This window comes from Oncorhynchus gorbuscha, linkage group LG12 (assembly GCF_021184085.1).
Source record: "Oncorhynchus gorbuscha isolate QuinsamMale2020 ecotype Even-year linkage group LG12, OgorEven_v1.0, whole genome shotgun sequence".
Lineage (NCBI taxonomy): Eukaryota > Metazoa > Chordata > Actinopteri > Salmoniformes > Salmonidae > Oncorhynchus > Oncorhynchus gorbuscha.
In genome coordinates, this window is record NC_060184.1 from 78,726,674 (window position 1) to 78,754,594 (window position 27,921).

The 27,921-nt window shown below is 43.8% G+C and overlaps 1 protein-coding gene across 1 annotated transcript; it reads right to left on the reverse strand.

Annotated features, from left to right (window-relative positions):
- Nucleotides 1–3,450: 3,450 nt before the first annotated feature.
- On the reverse strand, nt 3,451–27,296 carry LOC123991420 (phenolphthiocerol/phthiocerol polyketide synthase subunit C-like). Its single transcript, XM_046293000.1, has 7 exons — nt 27,281–27,296; nt 27,004–27,084; nt 21,244–21,397; nt 15,996–16,156; nt 12,175–12,381; nt 11,750–11,931; nt 3,451–11,648 (listed from the first exon to the last, which is right to left on the reverse strand). Exons 2-7 carry the CDS (start codon nt 27,062–27,064, stop codon nt 6,111–6,113), a joined length of 6,303 nt encoding a protein of 2,100 aa, XP_046148956.1. The 5' UTR covers nt 27,065–27,084; nt 27,281–27,296; the 3' UTR covers nt 3,451–6,110.
- Between the last annotated feature and the right edge of the window lie 625 nt (nt 27,297–27,921).

The window sequence follows — 27,921 nt, forward strand, 5'->3', positions numbered from 1 at the left end:
TGGAATTCTACTGCATCTTTACAGCATACAGTGGTTTTCATATTGGAATTCTACTGTATCTTTACAGCATATAGTGGTTTTCATATTGGAATTCTACTGTATCTTTACAGCATACAGTGGTTTTCATATTGGAATTCTACTGTATCTTTACAGCATACATTGGTTTTCATATTGGAATTCTACTGTATCTTTACAGCATACAGTGGTTTTCATATTGGAATTCTACTGTATCTTTACAGCATACAGTGGTTTTCATATTGGAATTCTTTAAACAACATAATTCTAAAATGTTTTCTACAAAACTTGCAACTACCAAGGGATCTCTTCAGCATGATGTAATTTTCCTAAATGGTCTATTTGTGTAATGATAGAGAGTTAAAATGTATTCACATCAGCATGATTATAAGTGTGTATTTTCTTTTTGGATTTATATTCTGTTGTAAATTATAAAAGTAATCAGATTTGGACAGTTTGCAAAAAATGTATTTAATAGTTTATTAAACACATGGGCATAAATATTTTGTATATCTCTAAACCTTGACTTTTGATATTCCATTCCCCAATCCTTAGTCTTGGAATATTTCACTTCTAGTTCATTGCTCCTTCATCTGCTGCCCACTACACGTGTTATTGAACACAACCAGAATAAACAGGAATAACATGCGGATGAAAGTAGCGTTATACTTTAAGATGATCTAACGTGTCCCATGATACTCGGAAAGATTGAAAGACTAAATGTCCTAACAAACTATAATCAATTATTCAGGATAATACATACACTACATGACCAAAAGTATGTGGACAACTGCATGTTGAACATCTCTTTCCAAAATCATGGGCATTAATATGGAGTTGCCCCCCCTTCCTTTGCTGCTATAACAGCCTCCACTCTCCTGGGAAGGTTTTCCACTAGATGTTGGAACATTGCTGCTATAACAGCCTCTACTCTTCTGGGAAGGTTTTCCACTAGATGTTGGAACATTGCTGCTATAACAGCATCTACTCTTCTGGGAAGGTTTTCCACTAGATGTTGGAACATTGCTGCTATAACAGCCTCTACTCTTCTGGGAAGGTTTTCCACTAGATGTTGGAACATTGCTGCTATAACAGCCTCTACTCTTCTGGGAAGGTTTTCCACTAGATGTTGGAACATTGCTGCTATAACAGCCTCTACTCTTCTGGGAAGGCTTTCCACTAGATGTTGGAACATTGCTGCTATAACAGCCTCCACTCTCCTGGGAAGGCTTTCCACTAGATGTTGGAACATTGCTGCTATAACAGCCTCTTTATTAAACTGCATAAATATTTTGTATATCCTAAACTCTGCTTGACTTTTGACTCTTCTGGGAAGGCTTTCCACTAGATGTTGGAACATTGCTGCTATAACAGCCTCCACTCTTCTGGGAAGGCTTTCCACTAGATGTTGGAACATTGCTGCTATAACAGCCTCTACTCTTCTGGGAAGGCTTTCCACTAGATGTTGGAACATTGCTGCTATAACAGCCTCCACTCTTCTGGGAAGGCTTTCCACTAGATGTTGGAACATTGCTGCTATAACAGCCTCCACTCTTCTGGGAAGGCTTTCCACTAGATGTTGGAACATTGCTGCTATAACAGCCCTCCTGGGACTCTTCTGGGAAGGCTTTCCACTAGATGTTGGAAAGGCTTTCCACTAGATGTTGGAACATTGCTGCGGGGACTTGCTTCCATTCAGCCACGAGCATTCGTGTGAGATTTGGCACTGATGTTGGGCAATTAGGCTTGGTTTGCAGTCTCCGTTCCAATTCCTCCCAAAGGTGTTTGATTAGATTGAGGTCAGGGCTCTGTGCAGGCCAGTCAAGTTCTTCCACACCGACCTCGCTTTGTGCACGGGGGCATTATCAAACTGAAACAGGAAAGGGCCTTCCCCAAACTGTTGCCACAAAGATGGAAGCACAGAATCATCTAGAATGTAATTGTATGCTGTAGCATTAAGATTCCCCTTCACTGGAACTAAGGGTCCCGAACCATGAAAAACAGCCCCAAACCATTATTCCTCCTACACCAAACTTTACAGTTGGCACTATGCTTTGGGGCAGGTAGCGTTCTTCTGGCGGTTCTTCCAAACCTAGATTCATCCGTGGGACTGCCAGATGGTGAAGCTTGATTCATCACTCCAGAGAATGCGTTTCCACTGCTCCAGAGTCCAATGGCGGCGAGTTTTACACCACTCCAGTCGACACATGGAAACCCATTTCATGAAGCTCCCGATTAACAGTTCTTGTCCTGACGTTGCTTCCAGAGGCAGTTTGGAACTGGTTAGTGAGTGTTTCAACTGAGGACAGATGATTTTTACGGGCTACAAGCTTCAGCACTCGGCGGTCCCGTTCTGTGAGCTTGTGTGGCTTACCCACTTACCGTCTGAGTCGTTGTTGCACCTGTACTTTTCCACTTCACAATAACATCACTTACAGTTGACCAGGGCAGAAATTTGACATGTGCCAATGTTTGTCTATGGAGATTGCTTGGCTGTGTACTCGATTTCATACACCTGTCGGCAACGGCTGTGGCTGAAATAGACAAATCCACTAATTTGAAGGGGTGTCCACATACCTTTGTATATATATATATGTTATGTTAGGAATAAAGAAATATACCTTTGTATATATAGTGTATTTTATTTGTAAAAACCATATTTGAAAGGTTGTCTACTTTTTACCATAAAAGAAAAAGAGGAATGATAATCCTGCACCGAATACAAATATAAACGATACATGCAATGATTTTACTAAGATACAGTACATATAAATAATAATAATAATAATAAATAAGTCAACTGAAATACATTTCTTAGACCCTAATCTATGGATTTCCCATGACTGGGCAGGGGCACAGCCATGGGGAAATGAAGCACTGGCCACAACACATTATTTGCTCTATAGCGGTGACAAACGGTGCCCACAAACTGTTAGGGCCGACATAAAGCTGTCACAACAGCAGAGTCCCAACACAATACACATCAATAATATGTCACATATACACATTTTTGGCCGGCAGCATACCACACTGCATACTACTCATACTACTGCTGGCTTGCTTCTGAAGCTAAGCAGGGTTGGTCCTGGTCAGTTCCTAAATGGGGAGACCAGATGCTGCTGGAAGTGGTGTTGGAGGGCCAGTAGGAGGCACTCTTTCCTCTGGTCTAAAAAAAAATATCCCAATGCCCCAGAGCAGTGATTGGGGGCACTGCCCTGTGTAAGGGTGCTGTCTTTCAGATGGGATGTTAAACGGGTGTCCTGACTCTCTGTGGTCACTAAAGATTTTTACATTTACATTTAAGTCATTTAGCAGACACTCTTATCCAGAGCGACTCATGGCACTTATCGTAAGAGTAGGGGTGTTAACCCCGGTGTCCTGGCTAAATTCCCAATCTGCCCCTCAAACCATCAAGGTCACCTAATAATCCCAGTTTACAATTGGCTCATTCATCCCCCTCCTCTCCCCTGTAACTATTCCCCAGGTCGTTGCTGTAAATGAGAACGTGTTCTCAGTCAACTTACCTGGTAAAATAACGGATAAATAAAAAATTATGTGGAATTATTTGTTTCTTGTTTTTAATATTCCGTTTTGTTGGGATGAAATTGTGATATGCAAAGAAAAGTATATAAATGTCTAAATATCAGGATGAGAAAGAGCAAGCTACTTCTGTACTTCTGCCAAATATCAGAACTCAAAGTCAAACAGATCACGCAATATGCTTTTGATATATATGCTCAAGCCCACTTGAATGTTTATTGTTTCAATAGGCTTTTTACTATCATGCAAGGTTGCAAACTCCTAAGCCTGACCATCTGACGGGAATCGGTAAATAAAAATCAAATACAATAGGGTTTCCCCCAAATAAAAATCAAATACAATAGGGTTTCCCCCAAATAAAAATCAAATACAATAGGGTTTCCCCCAAATAAAAATCAAATACAATAGGGTTTCCCCCAAATAAAAAGCAAATACATAAATTAATTAAAAGTTCAAAGTGACTTTAAACTGGTTAATTTGAAATCATTTTATTTAACATTTTACAGAAGAAATACATTACAGATTAGTACCTGTTTTTAAGATTAATATAAGAATAGAGTAATATCCTAACAGATAAACATGTTAAAAAAAGTGTAAAAACATCATGTTCTAAAATTTAAAAAAGTCGATTTTGTAATAATGTCAAAATATTGCATAACATCTTTAATAAATATTATTACAGAAATATAATCATAATGTTTACACAAATATAGTTGCTTGGATCTTCTAAACATCAGGGAGAAATAATATGGAGTCTTTGGTCCACAGCATCTTTCTTTACCTGTGGGATTACTGACTAAAAACATACCTGGGCTGCTACAGGTGGGAATACATCCAGACATGGAAGGCGAGCTGGCATACTATCTAGGTTCAGGATGTCTCTACTGCCCCCTCTGCCTGCCTTGCTGCTAACGATGTTCGTTCACTCAGGAATAGAAAATGAACTTTTGATCCAAACTATGAGAGATTCCAGAGAATCATGTGTCTGATCGAGACATGTCTGTTACAAACTCGGCCGTATTCCCTCCTGGATTTTACCATCCGACAGCTCATTCAAGTTCTCAAAAATCAAAAGGCAGTTGTATCTGATTCATGATTAATCAGCGCTGGTGTACCAACTCCACAGTACATCAACCATGCTCCCCTGACCTTGAATTCCTAACTATGAACTGCAGGCCATTCTACCAAGGGAATTTGAGACAATTGTGCTAACCGGTGTTTACATACCACCGCAAGCTAACGCCAGCAATACCATCAGCTAACTAGCACATCAACCTGCCCCACGAGTTACCTAACTATAAACAACTGGTGACATGCCCCACAAGAGAAGATACAATTCTAGACCACTGATACAGTTCAATCTCATCTGCTTACCATGCATTCCCTAGAGCTCCACTTTAAGAATCTGACCTTGAGATGCTGCTCCTCATTCGTATAAACAAAAACAAAAACTCAAAATTATCAAACCAAAGTCCCGAAACGGTTCAAATATGGTCCACAGATTCCGTTGAATCTCTGAAGGGCTGTTTTGAATGTACAATGTGTACCACACTCGATGAGTGCACAGACACTGTGACGTCATGCATCCGGTTCTGTGTAGAGACGGGGTATCAAATCAAATTTTATTTGTCACATGCCCTGAATATCTCCACAAAATCGGGACATGATATGGCAACAGCATGCCCTGGTTCTCAAAATAACTAGCTTTACTATGTAGGGAAAATAACTCCTGCCTACATCAATGGAGATTAAGAAAAATACAAAATCAACCAAATTTGAACTGCGCTCTGCAAGGAAGGACAAAACAATTGGAAGCACAATTCACTGTCAATGACTCCAGATCAGTCTGGAAAAGCTTACAGGAGAAGACAAATTACACAAAAAAAACAACCCACCACTTCAAATGAGGACCCTTACCTCCCAGAGACAAGCTTAATGAGTTTTATGAGCAGTTTGAGGAAACAAGCGCATAGACAACCTGCTTCAACCACTTCAGACCCGTCGACCTGACTTCTGTGGCCATGAAAGCATTTGAACGCCTAGTCCCACCTAAAACCATTGACGGATCAACTCTAGTTTGCCTACAGAGCTAGTAGGTCTGTCGAAGATGCTGTCATCCTGGCATTCTGCCACACATTGCAACGCCTGGAGACACCTAACACCTACGCATGCATCTTGTTCATTGACTTTAGCTCGGCCTTTAATACATTCAATACTAATGCTCAACACCTACAAAAAGCAACACAGAGATAGCCATAGACTGGTTTGAGCTCTCTGTACACCAAGGGCACTTCCAAACGTGCAACAAAAAAATCCTCAATGACCCCTCCCATCCAGGAAACTACCTCTTTCAGCCCCTGCCATCCAGGAAACTACCTCTTTCAGCCCCTCCCATCCAGGAAACTACCTCTTTCAGCCCCTCCCATCCAGGAAACTACCTCTTTCAGCCCCTCCCATCCAGGAAACTACCTCTTGTCTGCTCAAACATGTGAATATGATTAGAAAATCCAATATCTACATGTTCATTTTCAATTATAAATGTTCAATTGGAATCTCTATAGTCTTGTCAACATGTCATCTGTCATGTCCTCTTTCTGATCATCATTCTCAGATTCACCCTCAGTACTCTCCATCAGCATTGATACCAATGTAGACAGTGTCCTATTGGGGTCCAGCAATGTAACCAGAGGCACATTCACACCCCTATCCTGAAAGATGAGGTTCTGCAGGGTCATGGCTAGCATTGAGTCGATGCCTAAGGCAGAGAGAGGAGAATCGTCATCTAACTCATGCTTGTCAACACCAATTGTTTGACTGAGTACAGACCTGATGTATTCACTTGGGGAAGATGACACAGAAGTATGTTCAGACTGTGTATTTTGGAATTTGAGTTTTTGCACTGCCTCATCCACTAATGCAGTCATACGCACGGTCAATGATGCATTTTGAGAGAGAACATTGCTCACCATGTTCTTGATGTGAAACCTACATACAACCTGTTGGGGTTTGTTTAGCAAGAGGCATTGTTCCAAACTCTCATGAATCTCTGTAACATCCATCACCATCAATCCCCTTGTCTCCAGAAACCTGTGTAAATGATCCTTGTTAAGCAGGAGACCAAGGTTCAAAGCTCCCCAGTTGATGGATTGCCCAGATAGTCCAATATTCCGTCTATAGTGACAGAAGTAGTCCAGGAATGAATTGGCTGCTGCATAGTTTGTTTGTGAGGCATTGCCAAGGAAAGAAGAGATGGAAGAGTAGCACACAAAGTAGTCTAACTTGCAGTGTTTTGTGGCGTGGTGTAGATTCAGAGCTCCATTCACCTTGGGCTTTAGGACTTTCTCAAAGTGGGATTTGTCAAGGTTTTCAATCAATCCATCATGCAGGACGACTGCACTGTGAAACACCCCTTTGATTGGACAAGAGGGAAACTTCTGACCAATGAGACCAATCACACTGAGCACATGCTCAGAGACAGAGACATCACATCCCATCCATACAATACGGGCACTCCATTGTCTCTCCAGAATGACTATCTCCTGCTGTATGTCTGGTGTGGGGCTACTTCTGGAGAGTATGACGATGTACTCTCCACCTTTCTGAGCAAGGAACTTCACTGTTTCAAACCCCAGCCCAGAGAGACCACCTGTGACAATGTACACAGACTTCTTCTGGAATAGCTGGGTTGGTTTAGGCAGCAACTGAATGTTGGACAGTGGGCCTTTGGAATCATCTTTACCCAGCGCCACAACAGACAGGGTCTTTGAGCTGAAGTACGACTCAACAGACAGGAAGTCAATGCTACCGGATGACATTCTCTGTAAGGTAGAGGTCTCTAAAGAAATTCCCAAATGCATGGACTTTAGCCAATTATAAATCTGTGGCCTCTTGGCAATGAGTGATCCCTTTTGTAAGATGCTGGACATTTGAAGAGTCTGGATGTGAACACTATCCTTAACATTCTGGAAAACACTCTGTTCAAGCAAGCAGTGGGACTGGGATTCACAGACAATGACAACATGTCTGACATCAGGACAATTGCTGACGTCTGCCAACAGAGATTTATCAAATGGTGGAAGGAGGAGAATTGCATCAGCAAACATTCCACTGCACTGTGTCCCTACAATGGCTTTCCATCTTGATTTGTTTGCTGTCTGGATTAGGACCTTCAGCAAACTAGAGTCAGGAACAGAGGCGATGATGCTCAACCTTCTCCGTTGTTTGATGGTAGGTAACAGTCTGTGCAGTATCTCCCATGCCAGAACAAAGTAGGACACACAAGGAGCCTCCGTCAGAAATGTGAGCCTCTTTGTCTTGTAGCATGCTGCTTCAGGAATCACAATCGTAGAAGATGCAGCAATGGGATAACATGATACTACATGGTCTCCCACTTTCAGTGTGTTCACATCTTTCCCTACAGCTGTGACAATACCACTGAAGTCAAGAGCCACAAGCTGGTGGTTCTGAGATGTGTGATTGTTCCAGTACATTGTCTGACCATAGTTCAGCTCAGAGACACTGACAGGATAGTAGTCTGAGGAATGAATACCTATCTTACTGAGCTGAATCTTAACTGATTTCTTATGGATGTTTGTATTGTCAACATCACAAGGAATGGCAGACAAGCTAGTCATTCTGCATGGGTCATTTGTCTGAAAGATGCATGGCTCAGACATTGAAGAGAAAATACTTCCCTCAGTGCTCTCAATGCTTCCAATGGGAGTATGTACAATATCAGGTTTCAAAATCAGCCCACCTTTCACAACCAACTCTGGGTATCTTTTGCAAGGGTATGACTTTAAGACCTGAGACAGAGCTATGATGTCTTCTGTAGAGACAGAGTTGATGTCAATCAGCTGGATGGAAAGCTTTTCCATTTCTGCAGCACACGATCTAGTCATGCCTGACAGGACAAAGCCTGGGTTGATACAGTCCACCGTGTTCTCCGCCGACCGGTAGGTTATTACTCTGATGGAATTTGTAAATTGCATGGCCCTCAATGACAGGACAATTTTCCTGAGCATCTCACAGCAGCTTATCATACTCTCCAGAACATACTCATTTCTCAGTGAAGTAACATCTTCCTGGCCCCACACAAATAACACTTCCTGGAAGTGTTTGTTGAGATCTGTGATATTAAGGTTTGCCAGGAGTGTAGGGAATCCATGGCTCAAGACCTCCTTAGATTGTGTGAAGGAGATGTATCTAGACTGTGAACTTAAGTGTGGTTGCATGGCTTTTGGAAGGCCTACCTGGTCGGAAAATACCAAGGCCTTTGGTGCCTCGCTGGCATTAGAGGAGATGATATCCTCACAGACAACATTGAATTCATTGTGGAAGAAGTATTCTTCCACAACATGAGAGCGGCTCCCAAGATATTTAATCACCACATGCTTAAGCTCAACCAAAACTCTTCCCTCTTTGTCTGTAAAGCAACCACATACTTCATAGTGATCAACACCTTCATCAATTCCTTTCAGATACACAATCATTTCCTCTTGCAGAGGTTCAAACACTGTCAAGCTGCCTATTTTGACAGGAAACCTGGGCCTTGAAGAGAGTCCATATGCTACTGTAACAGGAGCAAGTTGCATCAGGAAGTCTAACACTACGGGGTGAATGCAGTATTCATGCAACTGAGACAGCAATTCTTCTGGAACTGTGACAACTGAAAACGCCTCCTTAAACTCTTTACCATAGTGTATATCCCCCGTGTTCTGGAAAACAGTGCCATACTGAAACCCACCCAGAGCAATTTCAGTGTAGAACTTTTCAGAACTCAACACTGAATTGCATCTTTTGTAGATTGAGCTTAGCGAAATGTTCTGTTCTTCAGCTAGCTGTCCTCGCTTGCACGTTATTGTGCCTGATGCATGGTTTGTGGAGGGAGAATATATCTTAAAATGGGTCTCATCCACTGCTGGTTCAAGTTGCACTTTCATCTCTGGTGCATTCTGTGTGAAAACATAGGGACTCTGAAAACTGATACTGACTTGCAGTGTGTTGAGTGGAACCTTTGGTTTGGCACTGGCCATGAAGGCAGCCAAACCCAACTCAGTATAGAAGGCACCGGGGATTATGGCAACGCCATTGTGTTTATGCTCATGCAGGTAGGATACTGAGTCAGAAGACAGATCACAAATGAAGGTATTGCTATCGCTAGCTGTATGAGTTAGCACAGGATGATTACCTGATGTGTGATGTACCTTTGATGCAGCCATGATAACATCTCTCCGAGTAGAATCAAACTGATACCTTGGGAAAGATGTTGGTGAAGCCTCACGGCCTCTGTAGAACTGATCCCAGTCTACCTGAACCCCCAACTCAAACAGTTTGGATACAGTATTCAGCATTGTCTCATGATCTTTTTCTGGCTGCACTGAGGACAGAACTATGGTGTCATTTCCAAGAGTCTCCTGGATGTTTCTTTGTAGAGCCCTTCTAGGGCCAATCTCCACAAAGACTACATTCTTTTTCCCTTTGGTTGCAGATCTCACTGCCTGTTCAAATGAAACTGTCTCTCGTATGTTCCTGGCCCAGTATTTGCCTGTGCTGAAGTCTGGCTGCTCTACCTCCTTTCCTGTTACTGTGGAGAACAATTCTGTCTCAACATCATTGACTTGTAAAGAGCCAATACTGTCCTCTAGTTGAGACAGGATGGGATCCATCATCTGGCTGTGGTATGCAGCAGGGACATCCAAAACCCGGAGGAACAGATTCTTACTCTTGACTGAGCTGCTCAGCTTTCGATGGAGACTGTCTATAGCCTCTGCATCACCTGAGAGCGTGCAGGACTGTGGGCTGTTGAAGGCAGCCAAGGAAATCTTATTTGAGTAAGAGGGAAGGAGATTCAAGACCTCTGATACGACCATGTTACTGACCACAAGCATTTTCCCTCCTGTGACCGTATTCTGCAGAGTACTGCGGAAGTAGATCACCTTCACTGCATCCTCAAGGGACAACAGACCAGAGCAGTGGGCAGCAGCAACCTCTCCTATAGAGTGGCCAAGAATGGCATCAGGTTTGATGCCCCAGTGCTTGAAGAGACTGGCTATGCCAACCTGAGTGGCAAAGAGGAGGGGCTGGACAACATCTGGGTTTGAAAGATCTTTACTCTCTGATTCACTCTCAAGTCTCTCTATGATACTCATGTTATTGAACTTCTGGAAAAGCTTCTCAATTTGTCTGATCTTCTCTCTGAACACAGACTCATGTTTCAAGAGCTGCTGGCACATGCCTTGATAGGTTACACCGTTCCCACAGAAGACAAACACTAGCCTGGGATCTGAGTAAGACGGCGTGGTTACCTTTTTCATGGCAGATTTGAGTTGATCTTTAAGATCAGCCAGAGAGGGAGCTCTGAATGCTTTCCGATATCGATGTTTCAAGTGGCTTCTTCTACATGCAGATGTGTATGCAAGAGCTTCTAGATCACCTTTGTTGTCTCTGTCTATCTGTTGAATTGTGTCCTCCATCATCATACTCATAGACTTTTCAGAACTGGCAGAGAGGACAAATAAATTGTGTGATTTCCTACCACTTTTTTGAGGAACATTTGACTGCTTGTGTTGTTTGACAATAGCATGTGCATTTGTTCCTCCAAAACCAAAATTGTTTATTCCTGCAACTCTTGCACTGGAATCTCTCCACTTTTCTGCTTTAGTAGGGATCTTTAAATTTAAAGCTTTAGCATCTATACTGGAACTGTCCTCAGAGTAGAACAGTGAAGGGACAATGGTTTCATGTTTCATCATTAGGAGTACCTTGATTAGCCCTGCCACTCCAGCTGCAGATTCAGTGTGTCCAATGTTGCCTTTCACAGAGCCGATGAGGAGTGTCTCTGGACCTGGAGGTCTGGCTTTGGCAATGACTTTGGAGATGCTGCCTGCTTCTATGGGATCTCCCACTGGAGTTCCAGTCCCATGAGCCTCTATGTACTGGACCGATAACAGGTCAGACTCTGAATAGATTCCACGCAGCAGCTCCTCTTGCTGGACCATGGATGGCTTGGTGATTGGAGTGACTGTGTGGCCGTCTTGGTTAACAGCAGTGTTGCTTATGATGCCCCATACATGGTCATTCTCCTTGAGAGCCTGTGTAAAATATAAATCAGTGTGTGGTCTAAGGTAAAAATATATATATATATTTTTAAAAAAGGAGCAATTTTGTGACAGTGAAACAGAAAATCATTTACTTTTTTTAGTGTCTTCAGCAGAATAATCCCACAGCCCTCTCCTCTGCCATAGCCATCCGCTCTGCTGGAGAAAGGTTTGCTGGTGCCTTCAGGTGAAATCATCTTTGCTTTGCTGAGCGCGACAAAGGCTAGCGGCTGTATGATAGAATTGACGCCACCACAAAGAGCCATCTCGCAGTCACCTGAGAAGCGAAAGCATACAGTATACAAATCTGTCAGATGTTGAGAGCCACCATGCTTTTACTTCTGCTTTGCTCTTCAAGACACTTTGACAGAGCTGCGTCAAAAAGGGCTTTGTAAAATAAATCGGATTTTAGATTATTTTTCATTGTTGTTGTAGTGAATTCAGTCCGTGTGTTAGTTTACATTTTGACAAAATGTTGCATGGGTTGTAAAAACGTAGGTAAATGTAATACGTTACACACCTTGTCTTATGGCTTGACAAGCTAAATGAAGAGCCACAAGGGATGAAGAGCAGGCACAGTCAATGGAGAGTGAGGGTCCAGTGAAGTTGAAGATGTATGAGACTCTGTTTGCTGCTATACTCATAGAAAGTCCGGTACCGGTGCAGTGGTTGATTAAATTTGGGTTCATAAGTCCAACAGATTGTTCATAATCTCTGTTCATAAGCCCTTGAATGAAAATAGGCAAACATTATTGAAAATAATACACAAATTACATTTTATTGTGTGTGGGCTTTCTTTCAATGGAGGACCAATGCAGTCAAAATTAAATGGGCAATAATACCAAAATTATTCACTAATAAACTGCCAATTCGCTTACATTACAATGTCTTCATCACTATGTCATTATTCCTGTAAGTACAGTGTAACAAGTATTGTAATTACTAATTGTTACACTCTACACAACATACTGTATTACGATTGGTGTAAAGACGAGGGTAAATGCTGTGAATACAGTAATACAGTAATGACAATAGTTGCTGCACTGTACAGACAGGAACAATTACACAGTAATAAGGACACTGTAATGCTACCAGGTTATTCTTCTATTTTATATGCAATATAAAACCAGTATTTATATTTAGTATCTAGGTTGTTTGTGATATCTTTTTTTATTTTTTAGGTTGTTTGTGATATTTGGGGCGGCAGGGTAGCCTAGTGATTAGAGCATGGACTAGTAACCGAAAGGTTGCAAGTTCGAATCCCGAGCTGACAAGGTACAAATCTGTCGTTCTGCCCCTGAACAGGCAGTTAACCCACTGTTCCTAGGCTTTGGTTTTATACACCAGCTTCAAAACAGCTGAAAATATAATATTTTTGGTTATTGAAAAGATATGTCACAGCGGGTTACAGTGATTCTCTACACTGTACTTGTCACATAAACCTAAATTTCGGTGAACTATTATAATTTCAGCAACCAGGAAATGGCGGAGCGAAACCAGGAAATAGCGGAGCGAAACCAGGAAATGGCGGAGCGAAACCAGGAAATGGCGGAGCGATATTAGCATACTGCAACTTTACGAGGTTTATGCTGCTCAGCATGTAAATGATGTTCCGTCGGTTCAATTTTCTACATTTCAACACGTAGTTTATGCCCAAGAACACTTGATAAACCGGCTTGTGCTCACGCTGGCTAAACGTTATGCTGTATGTAGCAAATAAAAAACCTAGCTCCCTACTATAGAAAGCGCTGTGCAGGGCTATAGTCATGGAGCTAATTACACATTCAGGAGCCAGGGACAGCGGAACGAAAGGGGGTGCAGGACCTCCTATGAGCGCACACCATTTCCTTTTAATTAATACTAAAGACATGTCATTTAAGTTTATCAGTAAAAAATGTTTGGGGCTATTACCTTTTAATGTGATATTAAAACAACCAGGCATGATGTTTTTATCTGATTGTTAAACAAATCACTTGCAAAAAGTAGGCTCCCTGCACATGTTTAATACAGTTTCTAAACAGTGCATTGTGCTCCCGCCATTCATCTTCAAACACCAAACGGGTTATGACACTAGACGATTGTCATTAGGCACGGTGTAGACTGAATTGATTGATGCTTCCATCGCTGTCTACTCAGGCTACTTCCACCCTTATTTTAGAACATTTTCTGCATACAACTTCAGACATTTTATGGGCTATTTGTTAGCCAACTTGCAGCTTCTCTTCTGTCATTAGGCCGACTTGTTGCCCTAGTAGAATTACCAGAAGAATGTCATAAATAAATAGAATGAATGCATCAATAATAAGTCTAACCTAGTTGACATCGGCAAAGGTTCTCTCTTCCATTTCTGATTGGGTAAAGGTTCTCTCTTCCATTTCTGATTGGGCAAAGGTTCTCTCTTCCATTTCTGATTGGGTAAAGGTTCTCTCTTCCATTTCTGATTGGGCAAAGGTTCTCTCTTCCATTTCTGATTAGGCAAAGGTTCTCTCTTCCATTTCTGATTGGGCAAAGGTTCTCTCTTCCATTTCTGATTGGGTAAAGGTTCTCTCTTCTATTTCTGATTGGGCAAAGGTTCTCTCTTCCATTTCTGATTGGGCAAAGGTTCTCTCTTCCATTTCTGATTGGGTAAAGGTTCTCTCTTCCATTTCTGATTGGGCAAAGGTTCTCTCTTCCATTTCTGATTGGGCAAAGGTTCTCTCTTCCATTTCTGATTGGGCAAAGGTTCTCTCTTCCATTTCTGATTAGGCAAAGGTTCTCTCTTCCATTTCTGATTGGGCAAAGGTTCTCTCTTCCATTTCTGATTGGGCAAAGGTTCTCTCTTCCATTTCTGATTGGGTAAAGGTTCTCTCTTCCATTTCTGATTGGGCAAAGGTTCTCTCTTCCATTTCTGATTAGGCAAAGGTTCTCTCTTCCATTTCTGATTGGGCAAAGGTTCTCTCTTCCATTTCTGATTGGGCAAAGGTTCTCTCTTCCATTTCTGATTGGGTAAAGGTTCTCTCTTCCATTTCTGATTGGGTAAAGGTTCTCTCTTCCATTTCCGATTGGGTAAAGGTTCTCTCTTCCATTTCTGATTGGGTAAAGGTTCTCTCTTCCATTTCCGATTGGGTAAAGGTTCTCTCTTCCATTTCCGATTGGGTAAAGGTTCTCTCTTCCATTTCCGATTGGGCAAAGGTTCTCTCTTCCATTTCCGATTGGGTAAAGGTTCTCTCTTCCATTTCCGATTGGGCAAAGGTTCTCTCTTCCATTTCTGATTGGGCAAAGGTTCTCTCTTCCATTTCTGATTGGGCAAAGGTTCTCTCTTCCATTTCTGATTGGGTAAAGGTTCTCTCTTCCATTTCTGATTGGGTAAAGGTTCTCTCTTCCATTTCTGCTCTCAGAGCAAGGACTTTTAGGGTCCTGGGAGAGAATAGCAATAACACTAAAACAGTGGATTTTTCCTGCAAAATGTCCAAAGAACATCAGTTTGACCAGTTTCAAGGAAACGGAAAGCTGTGAAAAACGGTCCAACATGAATCTGATAAGATTTCAGTTTGTCTCCGATGCATATTTCATGTGGTTGAAATAGCGGTCAGCTTTTATGTCGTTGACAACGACAGCATGTTTGCACAGTCCCTAACCGCACATTCCTATTATCTCAAGATGCTGAAAGAAATCATATATATGAGACAAAATTCATATTTGATGTTTAATTTTACTGCAAGACATACTATTATATTAGGGCACATGTGTGAGTTATAGTCCTACAGCCAGTGTCCATGTTTCAGTTACTACTACTAGGCAAAAACGTGATGTATTTTTAGTTCAGAGGAGCAGGGGAGCACTTCCGCCCTCTCTGCCAAAAGCTGTATTTGAAAGAAAAGGAGACCAAAGGGCCACTACGATGGAGAATCAATTGCATATATTTGTTTAAGGCATTTTATTTGATCAAATTAGATAAAACTGGTTGAAGGGATGGCCAAATCTTGTGGCAGTAGAGGGAGTTTCTGGTATTCTGGGGTAGTTTGGGGTTGCTTGGAGTCTCTTGTTGTCATTAGAGGTATTTTGGGATGGTCTGGGGTATTTTGGACTAGCTGTTTGGGGTAGTTGGGGTCATCTGCTAAATGGCATATATTATTATTATATATTATTTGTGCGTGGTTTTCGTAATTATTAGGGCCCAACATTTCTGTGGTCCAAATCATCTTTGCATTCACATTGCAGTCTTTAGCGAGAAACCGGGATAAAATTAGACAAAATTGAAAAATCAGTGAACACACTTCTGAACAAGCCATACCATAAGATCCTTTTATGGGACACTGGGTGTGAAAACACCCTAAGATAACACAGTATTATCCACCTTACCTATAAATACTCCTGTCTTGGTCCCACTGGCCTTCTCCATTGGCATCCCAGCATTCTCCAGAGCCCTATATGCACACTGAAGAAGGAGTTTTTGCTGGGGGTCCATTTGTTCCACTTCTGTTTCAGTGATGCCAAAGAACTTGTGATCAAACTCATTAAACCTGCAAAATGATAAATCATTCAAAGGGGAACTCCAAACAAAAAAAACTGTCAGCGATGTTGTACCTCACACTCTTAGAAGAAAGGGGTTCCAAAAGGGGTTCCAAAAGGGGTTCCAAAAGAGAACCCTTTTAGGTTCCATGTAAAAATGAAACCATTTGTGGAAAAGGGTTCTACATGGAACCAAAAATAATCGTTCAAGGGGTTCTCATATGGGTACAACTTAAGAACCGTTTAAGGTTCTAGATGGCACCTTTTTTTCTAGGAGTGTACCTGAGGTATTTGTGCGTTTCAGTAAACAGAGGACGTAACTGTTGGGTTTTGAGAATCTGAAATGTACTTATTCATGTTACTGAGGGAGAGAGGGTAATGTATAACAGCCGTTCTGAAGTTTAGCACCACACTCGACAAGATGTGGCCCCATCCCTTCCGCTAATTGGGTAACTTTTGCAACTTTTTTGTCGTCTGAGTGACATAAATGCTGTAAATTACAAGGACCCAATGTATTTTGAAAGATAAGACGCTGAGGACTAAAAATAAATACCTCGTTGTCATGCAAACAAGCCAAACACTAGTGAGTCCAAATGTTCATTTCCGTATCATGAAACTGTCATATACAGAGTCAACGTTTATAATCACTATGTTTGATGTAGTTACAAGATGACATGGCATTATACCCTGGGTTGTCCTGAACAGAATGAGCCTGTGTTTGTTCTATTGTGAAGAAAATGTGCGCAGATCAGGCATCTGAATGCCTTCATGACTTCATTCTACTCGCATCAAAATTACAATCTGCATCTCTGAATTACCTTGTGAAAGCAAAACACTGTAAGATGTTTGAAAAAGAGCGGCAAGATGTGGTGGTTTCCGATAGAGGTGCTGGTTCAGATCTAGGTGCAACTGTCCCGGGAATTCACACTTTATAGCCACCCTCAAGAAAGGCACACACACAGCAAACAGGAAGCGGACTAGGTGGAAGTGTTGTAGTGATAGAGTTAGTGGTTGTATGTTCAGTGATGCAACGGCACACAGGTAGGATGTCCCGGGTGGAGGATTGTCCAGGAAGAAAGGTCCAGATGATTTGTTGATGTGGGGTTTGCAGAGCCTTGTGCTCAATCTGGGCTCTGACATGCAACTAAAGAGATTGTGTTGGTTATTTTCCTGCCACTGATAAGCTGGCCAGGTCACATGGCACAGGTCCTGAGAGCGTTAACCCTAGCAAAAGAGTTTCCAAGGGCAGAGGTGTGAAACCGGGGGATGGTAACCTCTGCTGGGCTGGAGAGAGTGTCTCTCTAAAGTTTGTGCCTCTGTGTCTCAGAACCAAAGAGAGGGTTTGAGAGAGGTTTTTAACAAGCTTATTTTATCATTTAGCTAGTCCTGTTGGCAATAGAACAAGCTTTCAAATTATGGCCACCTGACCCAGATTGCAATTGATAATGGACTGTTTTGGGATTGATAATGGACTGTTTTGGGATTGATAATCGACTGTTTTTGGATTGATAATGGACTGTTTTTGGATTGATAATGGACTGTTTTTGGATTGATAATGGACTGTTTTGGGATTGATAATGGACTGTTTTGGGATTGATAATGGACTGTTTTGGGATTGATAATGGACTGTTTTGGGATTGATAATGGACTGTTTTGGGATTGATAATGGACTGTTTTGGGATTGATAATGGACTGTTTTTGGATTGATAATGGACTGTTTTGGGATTGATAATGGACTGTTTTGGGATTGATAATGGACCGTTTTGGGATTGATAATGGACCGTTTTGGGATTGATAATGGACTGTTTTTGGATTGCGTAAAACAACAACAGTAATCGTGTAGTGTTCCAAACAAAACAACTTCAAGTGTACTTGCTCTAGTTCCACAACAACAAAAAACTAATAGTTGAAGACTCTTCTTTGAGTCATAAAAGTGCATTGAAATGACTTAGGAACTGTGTACACGTTGGAGAGGTGCATGGCCACTTGGAAACACTAGTTAGACGTTTCACTCAAACCCTTGTCATTAAAAAAAAGCTTTACAGTGGCTTCAGCAAGTATTCACAACTCTTGACTTTTTCCATATTTTTTTGTGATACATCTGAATTTAAAATTGATTCAATTGAGATTTTGCGTCACTGGTCTACACCAGGGGAGGCTGGTGGGAGGAGATATAGGAGGACGAATTGTAATAGCTGGTATGGCAAAAAGAAATGGAACAATATCAAACATATGGAAACCACATGTTTGACTCCGTTCCATTTATTCCATTCCAGCTATTACAATGAGCCCGTTCTCCTATAGCTCCTCCCACCAGCCTCCCCTGTAATATACACACACAGTAACCCATCCTGTCAAAGTGGAATTATGTTTTTAGAAATGTCTTGAGCCCCATAGTCTATCTGTAAATAGCCCAGCCAATCTACCTGTACATAGTCTATCTGTAAATAGCCCAGCCAATCTACCTGTACATAGTCTATCTGTAAATAGCCCACCCAATCTACCTGTACATAGTCTATCGGTAAATAGCCCACCCAATCTACCTGTACATAGTCTATCTGTAAATAGCCCACCCAATCTACCTGTACATAGTCTATCTGTAAATAGCCCAGCCAATCTACCTGTACATAGTATATCGGTAAATAGCCCACCCAATCTACCTGTACATAGTCTATCTGTAAATAGCCCACCCAATCTACCTGTACATAGTCTATCTGTAAATAGCCCACCCAATCTACCTGTACATAGTCTATCTGTAAATAGCCCACCCAATCTACCTGTACATAGTCTATCTGTAAATAGCCCACCCAATCTACCTGTACATAGTCTATCTGTAAATAGCCCACCCAATCTACCTGTACATAGTCTATCTGTAAATAGCCCACCCAATCTACCTGTACATAGTCTATCTGTAAATAGCCCACCCAATCTACCTGTACATAGTCTATCTGTAAATAGCCCAGTCTATCTGTAAATAGCCCACCCAATCTACCTGTACATAGTCTATCTGTAAATAGCCCACCCAATCTACCTGTACATAGTCCATCGGTAAATAGCCCACCCAATCTACCTGTACATAGTCTATCTGTAAATAGCCCACCCAATCTACCTGTACATAGTCTATCTGTAAATAGCCCACCCAATCTACCTGTACACAGTATATCTGTATATAGCCCACCCAATCTACCTGTACATAGTCTATCTGTAAATAGCCCACCCAATCTACCTGTACATAGTCTATCTGTAAATAGCCCACCCAATCTACCTGTACATAGTCTATCTGTAAATAGCCCACCCAATCTACCTGTACATAGTCTATCTGTAAATAGCCCACCCAATCTACCTGTACATAGTCTATCTGTAAATAGCCCACCCAATCTACCTACCTCATCCCCATACTGTTTTTATTTATTTACTTTTCTGCTCTTTTGCACACCAGTATCTCTACCTGCACATGACCATCTGCTCATTTATCACTCCAGTGTTAATCTGCTAAATTGTAATTATTCACACCTATTGCCTATTTATTGCCTACCTCCTCATGCCTTTTGCACACAATGTAAATATATTTTTTTTCTAGTATGTTATTGACTTGTTTATTGTTTACTCCATGTGTAACTCTGTGTTGTTGTCTGTTCACACTGCTATGCTTTATCTTGGCCAGGTCGCTGTTGTAAATGAGAACTTGTTCTCAACTAGCCTACCTGGTTAAATAAAGGTGTTCTCAACTAGCCTACCTGGTTAAATAAAGGTGTTCTCAACTAGCCTACCTGGTTAAATAAAGGTGAAATAAATAAAATACAAAATACAAAAATTCAAGCACTTTGTTATGGCCTAAATAAATTCAGGAGTAAAAATGTGCTTAATTCACATAATAAGTTGCATGGACTCGCAATGCGCAATGATAGTGTTTAACATGATTTTTTACTGACTACCTCATCTCTGTACCCCACGCATACAATTATCTGTATGGTCCCTCAAACACAGATTGAAACCACAAAGACCAGGGAGGTTCTCCAAAGAAGGGCACCTATTGGTAGGTGGGTAAAAAAATCTGACATTGAATACGTCTCACCCTGATCTGTTTCACCTCTCGTGTGCTCGTCTCCACCCCCTACCAGGTGTTTCCACCCCCAACCAGGCGTTTCCACCCCCTACCAGGTGTCTCCACCCTCTACCAGGTGTCTCCACCCTCTACCAGGTGTCTCCACCCCCTACCAGGTGTCTCCACCCCCTACCAGGTGTCTCCACCCTCTACCAGGTGTCTCCACCCGCTACCAGGTGTCTCCACCCCCTACCAGGTCACCGCTGCACCCCCTACCAGGTGTCTCCACCCCCTACCAGGTGTCTCCACCCTCTACCAGGTGTCTCCACCCTCTACCAGGTGTCTCCACCCCCTACCAGGTGTCTCCACCCTCTACCAGGCGTCTCCACCCCTACCAGGCGTCTCCACCCCCTACCAGGCGTCTCCACCCCCTACCAGGCGTCTCCACCCCCTACCAGGTGTCTCCACCCTCTACCAGGTGTCTCCACCCCCTACCAGGTGTCTCCACCCCCTACCAGGTGTCTCCACCCCCTACCAGGTGTCTCCACCTTCTACCAGGTGTCTCCACCCTCTACCAGGCGTCTCCACCCCCTACCAGACGTCTCCACCCCCTACCAGGCGTCTCCACCCCCTACCAGGCGTCTCCACCCCCTACCAGGTGTCTCCACCCCCTACCAGGTGTCTCCACCCTCTACCAGGTGTCTCCCACTGTTCCCTATGATCTGCTGTGTATTGATACATTTTCTGTTTGTCTGTGGCCAGCTCGTCTTGTCAGGTCGCACCAGGGTGTTTCCCGTTTTCCATCAAAAACGTGGTGAACATCCTCTTCTAGACCCAAGGTTAACATCATGTTTTAATGTTCCTAGAACAATCTCAGAATGTCAGTGCAATAATATCTTGCTGAAACCTTTAAAAGGGAACTAATGCGAATGTTGCCTAATTTCCAAAGAACGTCCCCTGTTTGCTAGAATTAGTTCTATTTGCAAGAGGAATTGTTACATAGAGTTTATAGATTTTCCATGTATTTTATTGTAAGGCAAATGGGATACATACCCATCCACGAGTGCAGCCTTAGCCGTGCGCGATTTTCCAACTTTGTTGTCATTGGGGTCATACCAGTGGGAAGAGACAAACCTTTCATCGGGAATCTGTAAAGCACAGTTCTTCCCCTCCAACAGAACCTTCCAGAAATTGTCAAGCCCCTCTCCTGTGTAGATTATGGCATTATTTTGTCATCATTATTAGGGGTCCAAGCAGTGCAGCAAACAATTGTTTTTGTTACTGTTAAAGTAGTGTCATGTTTGTCATTTATTGTCATGTCTTGTCCCTGTGCTCCCCATGCTATTCGTTTCCCTCTGCTGGTCTTGTTTGGTTCTATCCTTCTCTCTCCCCCTCCCTCTCTCACTCTCTCGCTCTCTCTTCTCTCTGTCGTTCCGTTCCTGCTCCCAGCTGTTCCTATTCCCCTAATCATCATTTAGTCTTCCCACACCTGTTCCCGATCCTTTCCCCTGATTAGACTCCCTATTTATTCCTTTGTGATCCGTTCCTGTTCCGTCGGTTCCTTGTATTGTATTCACCATGCTGTGATTGCGTTTCGCCCTGTCCTGTCGTGTTTTTTGCCGTGATTGTGTATCACCCTGTCCTGTCGTGTTTTGTGCCTTCATCAGACGCTGCGTGTGAGCAGGTGTCTCAGTCGACTACGGCCTGCGCCTACCCGGCGACCTGCAGTCTGTGGCCGCTTCTCCAGTTGTTTTCCCCTCTACAAATCTAGAGGATGTCAGTTATTCCGTTTTGAACATTATTAAACTCTGTTTCTGTTAAGTCGCTTTTGGGTCCTCTTTTACCTGCATGACAGAAGGAACCGACCAAGGAATGGACCCAGCGACTTCAGACGCTCGTTACACTGCCGTCGAGTTCCAAGGAGCCATGCTCGGCAGACACGAGCAGGAATTGTCTGCTGCTCGCCATGCCGTGGAGAACCTGGCCGCTCAGGTTTCCGACCTCTCTGGACAGTTCCAGAGTCTCGTCTCGTGCCACCTGTTACTCCCTGGCCTGCCGAGCCTCCAGAACCCAGGGTTAATAACCCACCTTGCTACTCCGGGCAGCCCACTGAGTGCCGCTCCTTTCTCACGCAGTGTGAGATTGTGTTCTCTCTCCAACCCCACACATACTCTAGAGAGAGCTCGGGTTGCTTACGTCATTTCACTCCTTACTGGCCGGGCTCGAGAATGGGGCACAGCTATCTGGGAGGCAAGGGCTGATTGCTCTAACAGATTCCAGAACTTTAAAGAGGAGATGATTCGGGTTTTTGACCGTTCAGTTTTTGGTGAGGAGGCTTCTAGGGCCCTGGCTTCCTTATGCCAAGGTGAACGGTCCATAACGGATTATTCCATTGAGTTTCGCACTCTTGCTGCCTCTAGTGAGTGGAACGAGCCGGCGCTGCTCGCTCGTTTTCTGGAGGGACTCCACGCAGCGGTTAAGGATGAGATTCTCTCCCGGGAGGTTCCTTCAGATGTGGACTCTTTGATTGCTCTCGCCATCCGCATAGAACGACGGGTAGATCTTCGTCACCGGGCTCGTGGAAGAGAGCTCGCATCAACGGTGTTTCCCTGCTCCGCATCGCAACCATCTCCCTCCTCTGGCTTTGAGACTGAGCCCATGCAGCTGGGAGGGATTCGCATCTCGAATAAGGAGAGGGAACAGAGGATCACCAACCGCCTGTGCCTCTATTGCGGAGTTGCTGGACATTTTGTTATTTCATGTCCAGTAAGAGGCCAGAGCCCATCAGTAAGCGGAGGGCTACTGGTGAGCGCTACTACTCAGGTCCCTTCATCTAGATCTTGTACTACTATGTCGGTCCATCTACGCTGGACCGGTTCGGGTGCTACATGCAGTGCTTTGATTGACTCTGGGGCTGAGGGTTGTTTCATGGACGAAGCATGGGCTCGGAAACATAACATTCCTTTCAGACCGTTAGACAAGCCTACGCCCATGTTTGCCTTAGATGGTAGTCATCTTCCCAGTATCAAATTTGAGACACTACCTTTAACTCTCACAGTATCTGGTAACCACAGTGAGACTATGTCTTTTTTGATTTTCCGTTCACCGTTTACACCTGTTGTTTTGGGTCACCCCTGGCTTGTATGTCATAATCCTTCTATTAATTGGTCTAGTAATTCTATCCTATCCTGGAACGTTTCTTGTCATGTGAAGTGTTTAATGTCTGCCATCCCTCCCATTTCTTCTGTCCCTACTTCTCAGGAGGAACCTGGCGATTTGACAGGAGTGCCGGAGGAATATCATGATCTGCGCACGGTCTTCAGTCGGTCCCGAGCCAACTCCCTTCCTCCTCACCGGTCGTATGATTGTAGTATTGATCTCCTTCCGGGGACCACTCCTCCTCGAGGTAGACTATACTCTCTGTCGGCTCCCGAACGTAAGGCTCTCGAGGATTATTTGTCTGTGTCTCTTGACGCCGGTACCATAGTGCCTTCTTCCTCTCCGGCCGGGGCGGGGTTCTTTTTGTTAAGAAGAAGGACGGTACTCTGCGCCCCTGCGTGGATTATCGAGGGCTGAATGACATAACGGTTAAGAATCGTTATCCGCTTCCCCTTATGTCATCAGCCTTCGAGATTCTGCAGGGAGCCAGGTGCTTTACTAAGTTGGACCTTCGTAACGCTTACCATCTCGTGCGCATCAGAGAGGGGGGACGAGTGGAAAACGGCGTTTAATACTCCGTTAGGGCATTTTGAGTACCGGGTTCTGCCGTTCGGTCTCGCCAATGCGCCAGCTGTTTTTCAGGCATTAGTTAATGATGTTCTGAGAGACATGCTGAACATTTTTGTTTTTGTCTATCTTGACGATATCCTGATTTTTTCTCCGTCACTCGAGATTCATGTTCAGCACGTTCGACGTGTTCTACAGCGCCTTTTAGAGAATTGTCTCTACGTAAAGGCTGAGAAGTGCTCTTTTCATGTCTCCTCCGTTACTTTTCTCGGTTCCGTTATTTCCGCTGAAGGCATTCAGATGGATTCCGCTAAGGTCCAAGCTGTCAGTGATTGGCCCGTTCCAAGGTCACGTGTCGAGTTGCAGCGCTTTTTAGGTTTCGCTAATTTCTATCGGCGTTTCATTCGTAATTTCGGTCAAGTTGCTGCCCCTCTCACAGCTCTTACTTCTGTCAAGACGTGTTTTAAGTGGTCCGGTTCCGCCCAGGGAGCTTTTGATCTTCTAAAAGAACGTTTTACGTCCGCTCCTATCCTCGTTACTCCTGACGTCACTAGACAATTCATTGTCGAGGTTGGCCTTCAGAGGTAGGCGTGGGAGCCATTCTATCCCAGCGCTTCCAGTCTGACGACAAGGTTCATCCTTGCGCTTATTTTTCTCATCGCCTGTCGCCATCTGAGCGCAACTATGATGTGGGTAACCGTGAACTGCTCGCCATCCGCTTAGCCCTAGGCGAATGGCGACAGTGGTTGGAGGGGCGACCGTTCCTTTTGTCGTTTGGACAGACCATAAGAACCTTGAGTACATCCGTTCTGCCAAACGACTTAATGCCCGTCAAGCTCGTTGGGCGTTGTTTTTCGCTCGTTTCGAGTTTGTGATTTCTTACCGTCCGGGTAGCAAGAACACCAAGCCTGATGCCTTATCCCGTCTGTTTAGTTCTTCTGTGGCTTCTACTGATCCCGAGGGGATTCTTCCTTATGGGCGTGTTGTCGGGTTAACAGTCTGGGGAATTGAAAGACAGGTTAAGCAAGCACTCACGCACACTGCGTCGCCGCGCGCTTGTCCTAGTAACCTCCTTTTCGTTCCTGTTTCCACTCGTCTGGCTGTTCTTCAGTGGGCTCACTCTGCCAAGTTAGCGGGTCATCCCGGTGTTCGAGGCACTCTTGCGTCTATTCGCCAGCGCTTTTGGTGGCCGACTCAGGAGCGTGACACGCGCCGTTTCGTGGCTGCCTGTTCGGACTGCGCGCAGACTAAGTCGGGTAACTCTCCTCCTGCCGGTCGTCTCAGACCGCTCCCCATTCCTTCTCGACCATGGTCTCACATTGCCTTAGACTTCATTACCGGTCTGCCTTTGTCTGCGGGGAAGACTGTGATTCTGACGGTTGTCGATAGGTTCTCTAAGGCGGCACATTTCATTCCCCTCGCTAAACTTCCTTCCGCTAAGGAGACGGCACAAATCATTATTGAGAATGTATTCAGAATTCATGGCCTCCCGTTAGACGCCGTTTCAGACAGAGGTCCGCAATTCACGTCACAGTTTTGGAGGGAGTTCTGTCGTTTGATTGGTGCGTCCGTCAGTCTCTCTTCCGGGTTTCATCCCCAGTCTAACGGTCAAGCAGAGAGGGCCAATCAGACGATTGGTCGCATACTACGCAGCCTTTCTTTCAGAAACCCTGCGTCTTGGGCAGAACAGCTCCCCTGGGCAGAATACGCTCACAATTCGCTTCCTTCGTCTGCTACCGGGTTATCTCCGTTTCAGAGTAGTCTGGGTTACCAGCCTCCTCTGTTCTCATCCCAGCTTGCCGAGTCCAGCGTTCCCTCCGCTCAAGCGTTTGTCCAACGTTGTGAGCGCACCTGGAGGAGGGTGAGGTCTGCACTTTGCCGTTACAGGGCACAGACGGTGAGAGCCGCCAATAAACGCAGGATTAAGAGTCCAAGGTATTGTTGCGGCCAGAGAGTGTGGCTTTCCACTCGCAACCTTCCTCTTACGACAGCTTCTCGTAAGTTGACTCCGCGGTTCATTGGTCCGTTCCGTGTCTCCCAGGTCGTCAATCCTGTCGCTGTGCGACTGCTTCTTCCGCGACATCTTCGTCGCGTCCATCCTGTCTTCCATGTCTCCTGTGTTAAGCCCTTTCTTCGCACCCCGTTCGTCTTCCCTCCCCCCTCCCGTCCTTGTCGAGAGCGCACCTATTTACAAGGTACATAAAATTATGGACATGCGTTCTCGGGGACGGGGTCACCAATACCTAGTGGATTGGGAGGGTTACGGTCCTGAGGAGAGGAGTTGGGTTCCGTCTCGGGACGTGCTGGACCGTTCGCTCATCGATGATTTCCTCCGTTGCCGCCAGGATTCCTCCTCGAGTGCGCCAGGAGGCGCTCGGTGAGTGGGGGGTACTGTCATGTTTGTCATTTATTGTCATGTCTTGTCCCTGTGCTCCCCATGCTATTCGTTTCCCTCTGCTGGTCTTGTTTGGTTCTATCCTTCTCTCTCCCCCTCCCTCTCTCACTCTCTCGCTCTCTCTTCTCTCTGTCGTTCCGTTCCTGCTCCCAGCTGTTCCTATTCCCCTAATCATCATTTAGTCTTCCCACACCTGTTCCCGATCCTTTCCCCTGATTAGACTCCCTATTTATTCCTTTGTGATCCGTTCCTGTTCCGTCGGTTCCTTGTATTGTATTCACCATGCTGTGATTGCGTTTCGCCCTGTCCTGTCGTGTTTTTTGCCGTGATTGTGTATCACCCTGTCCTGTCGTGTTTTGTGCCTTCATCAGACGCTGCGTGTGAGCAGGTGTCTCAGTCGACTACGGCCTGCGCCTACCCGAAGCGACCTGCAGTCTGTGGCCGCTTCTCCAGTTGTTTTCCCCTCTACAAATCTAGAGGATGTCAGTTATTCCGTTTTGAACATTATTAAACTCTGTTTCTGTTAAGTCGCTTTTGGGTCCTCTTTTACCTGCATGACAAGTAGAGCGTTTCTTGTTTACAATGAGGTATAACTATGAAAGGTAATGAAACTTAAGGTAGTGCACCAGACAAGATTTGCCGCCACAGGAAATTTTAACTATTAAAAAAAAGTTTCAAAGTCTGAGTTTTACCTCCTGGGAAATTACAGCCAATGCCGACAACAACAATGTCCTCCTCAGCATCTCCCATCATGAATCCACTGTCCGAAACTTCTAGAGCATGAATGACATGCATGTAAGATGAACAAATATTACATTTTTAAATTAAACTGAATCAAGGAAAATGTGTTTGATCAAAATACAATGTTTGATATTCCAGTTGATTTTAGGAGTTTGAACTGAAAATAAAATCATAGGTTTCAAATTGTATTAACTCGATCAATATCAGTTAAAGGCAACACAAACTTACCTCATGAGTCTTGAACCTTCATTTGACAATGCAGTTGAAGTTCACAGCTTTTTATATGGTCTCTTTTGCCCTCCCCAAAACATGAATCATTGACTATCTACATGACCGTGTAAATATACAGAACGTTTGTCCTTAAATTTGATTACTGCACCTTGTATATTATGGACAAAGTTCTGTGCTATCAAAAATAAAGGGTTAAATATGTGTCAAAAAAATATATATATAAAAGAACCGGTCAAAAGTTTGGACACACCTTCTCATTCAAGGGTTTTTCTTTATTTTTTTTACTATTTTCTACAATGTATGATAATAGTGAAGACATCAAAAATATGAAATAACACATATGGAATCATGTATTAATCAAAAAAGTGTTAAACAAATCAAATATATTTTGATGACACCTTTGCCAACTCGTGGCATTCTCTCAACCAGCTTCACCTGGAATGGGGTATTCACCTCCATGAAGAATAATTTGTAAATTGTAAGTTGGGGGTATTATACAAGGTAGACAGTGTGAAGAGTTCTAGGAAAATATAGTCCTGCCTCTCAACCAGCTTCACCTGGAATGGGGTATTCACCTCCATGAAGAATAATTTGTCAATTGTAAGTTGGGGGTATTATGCAAGGTAGACAGTGTGAAG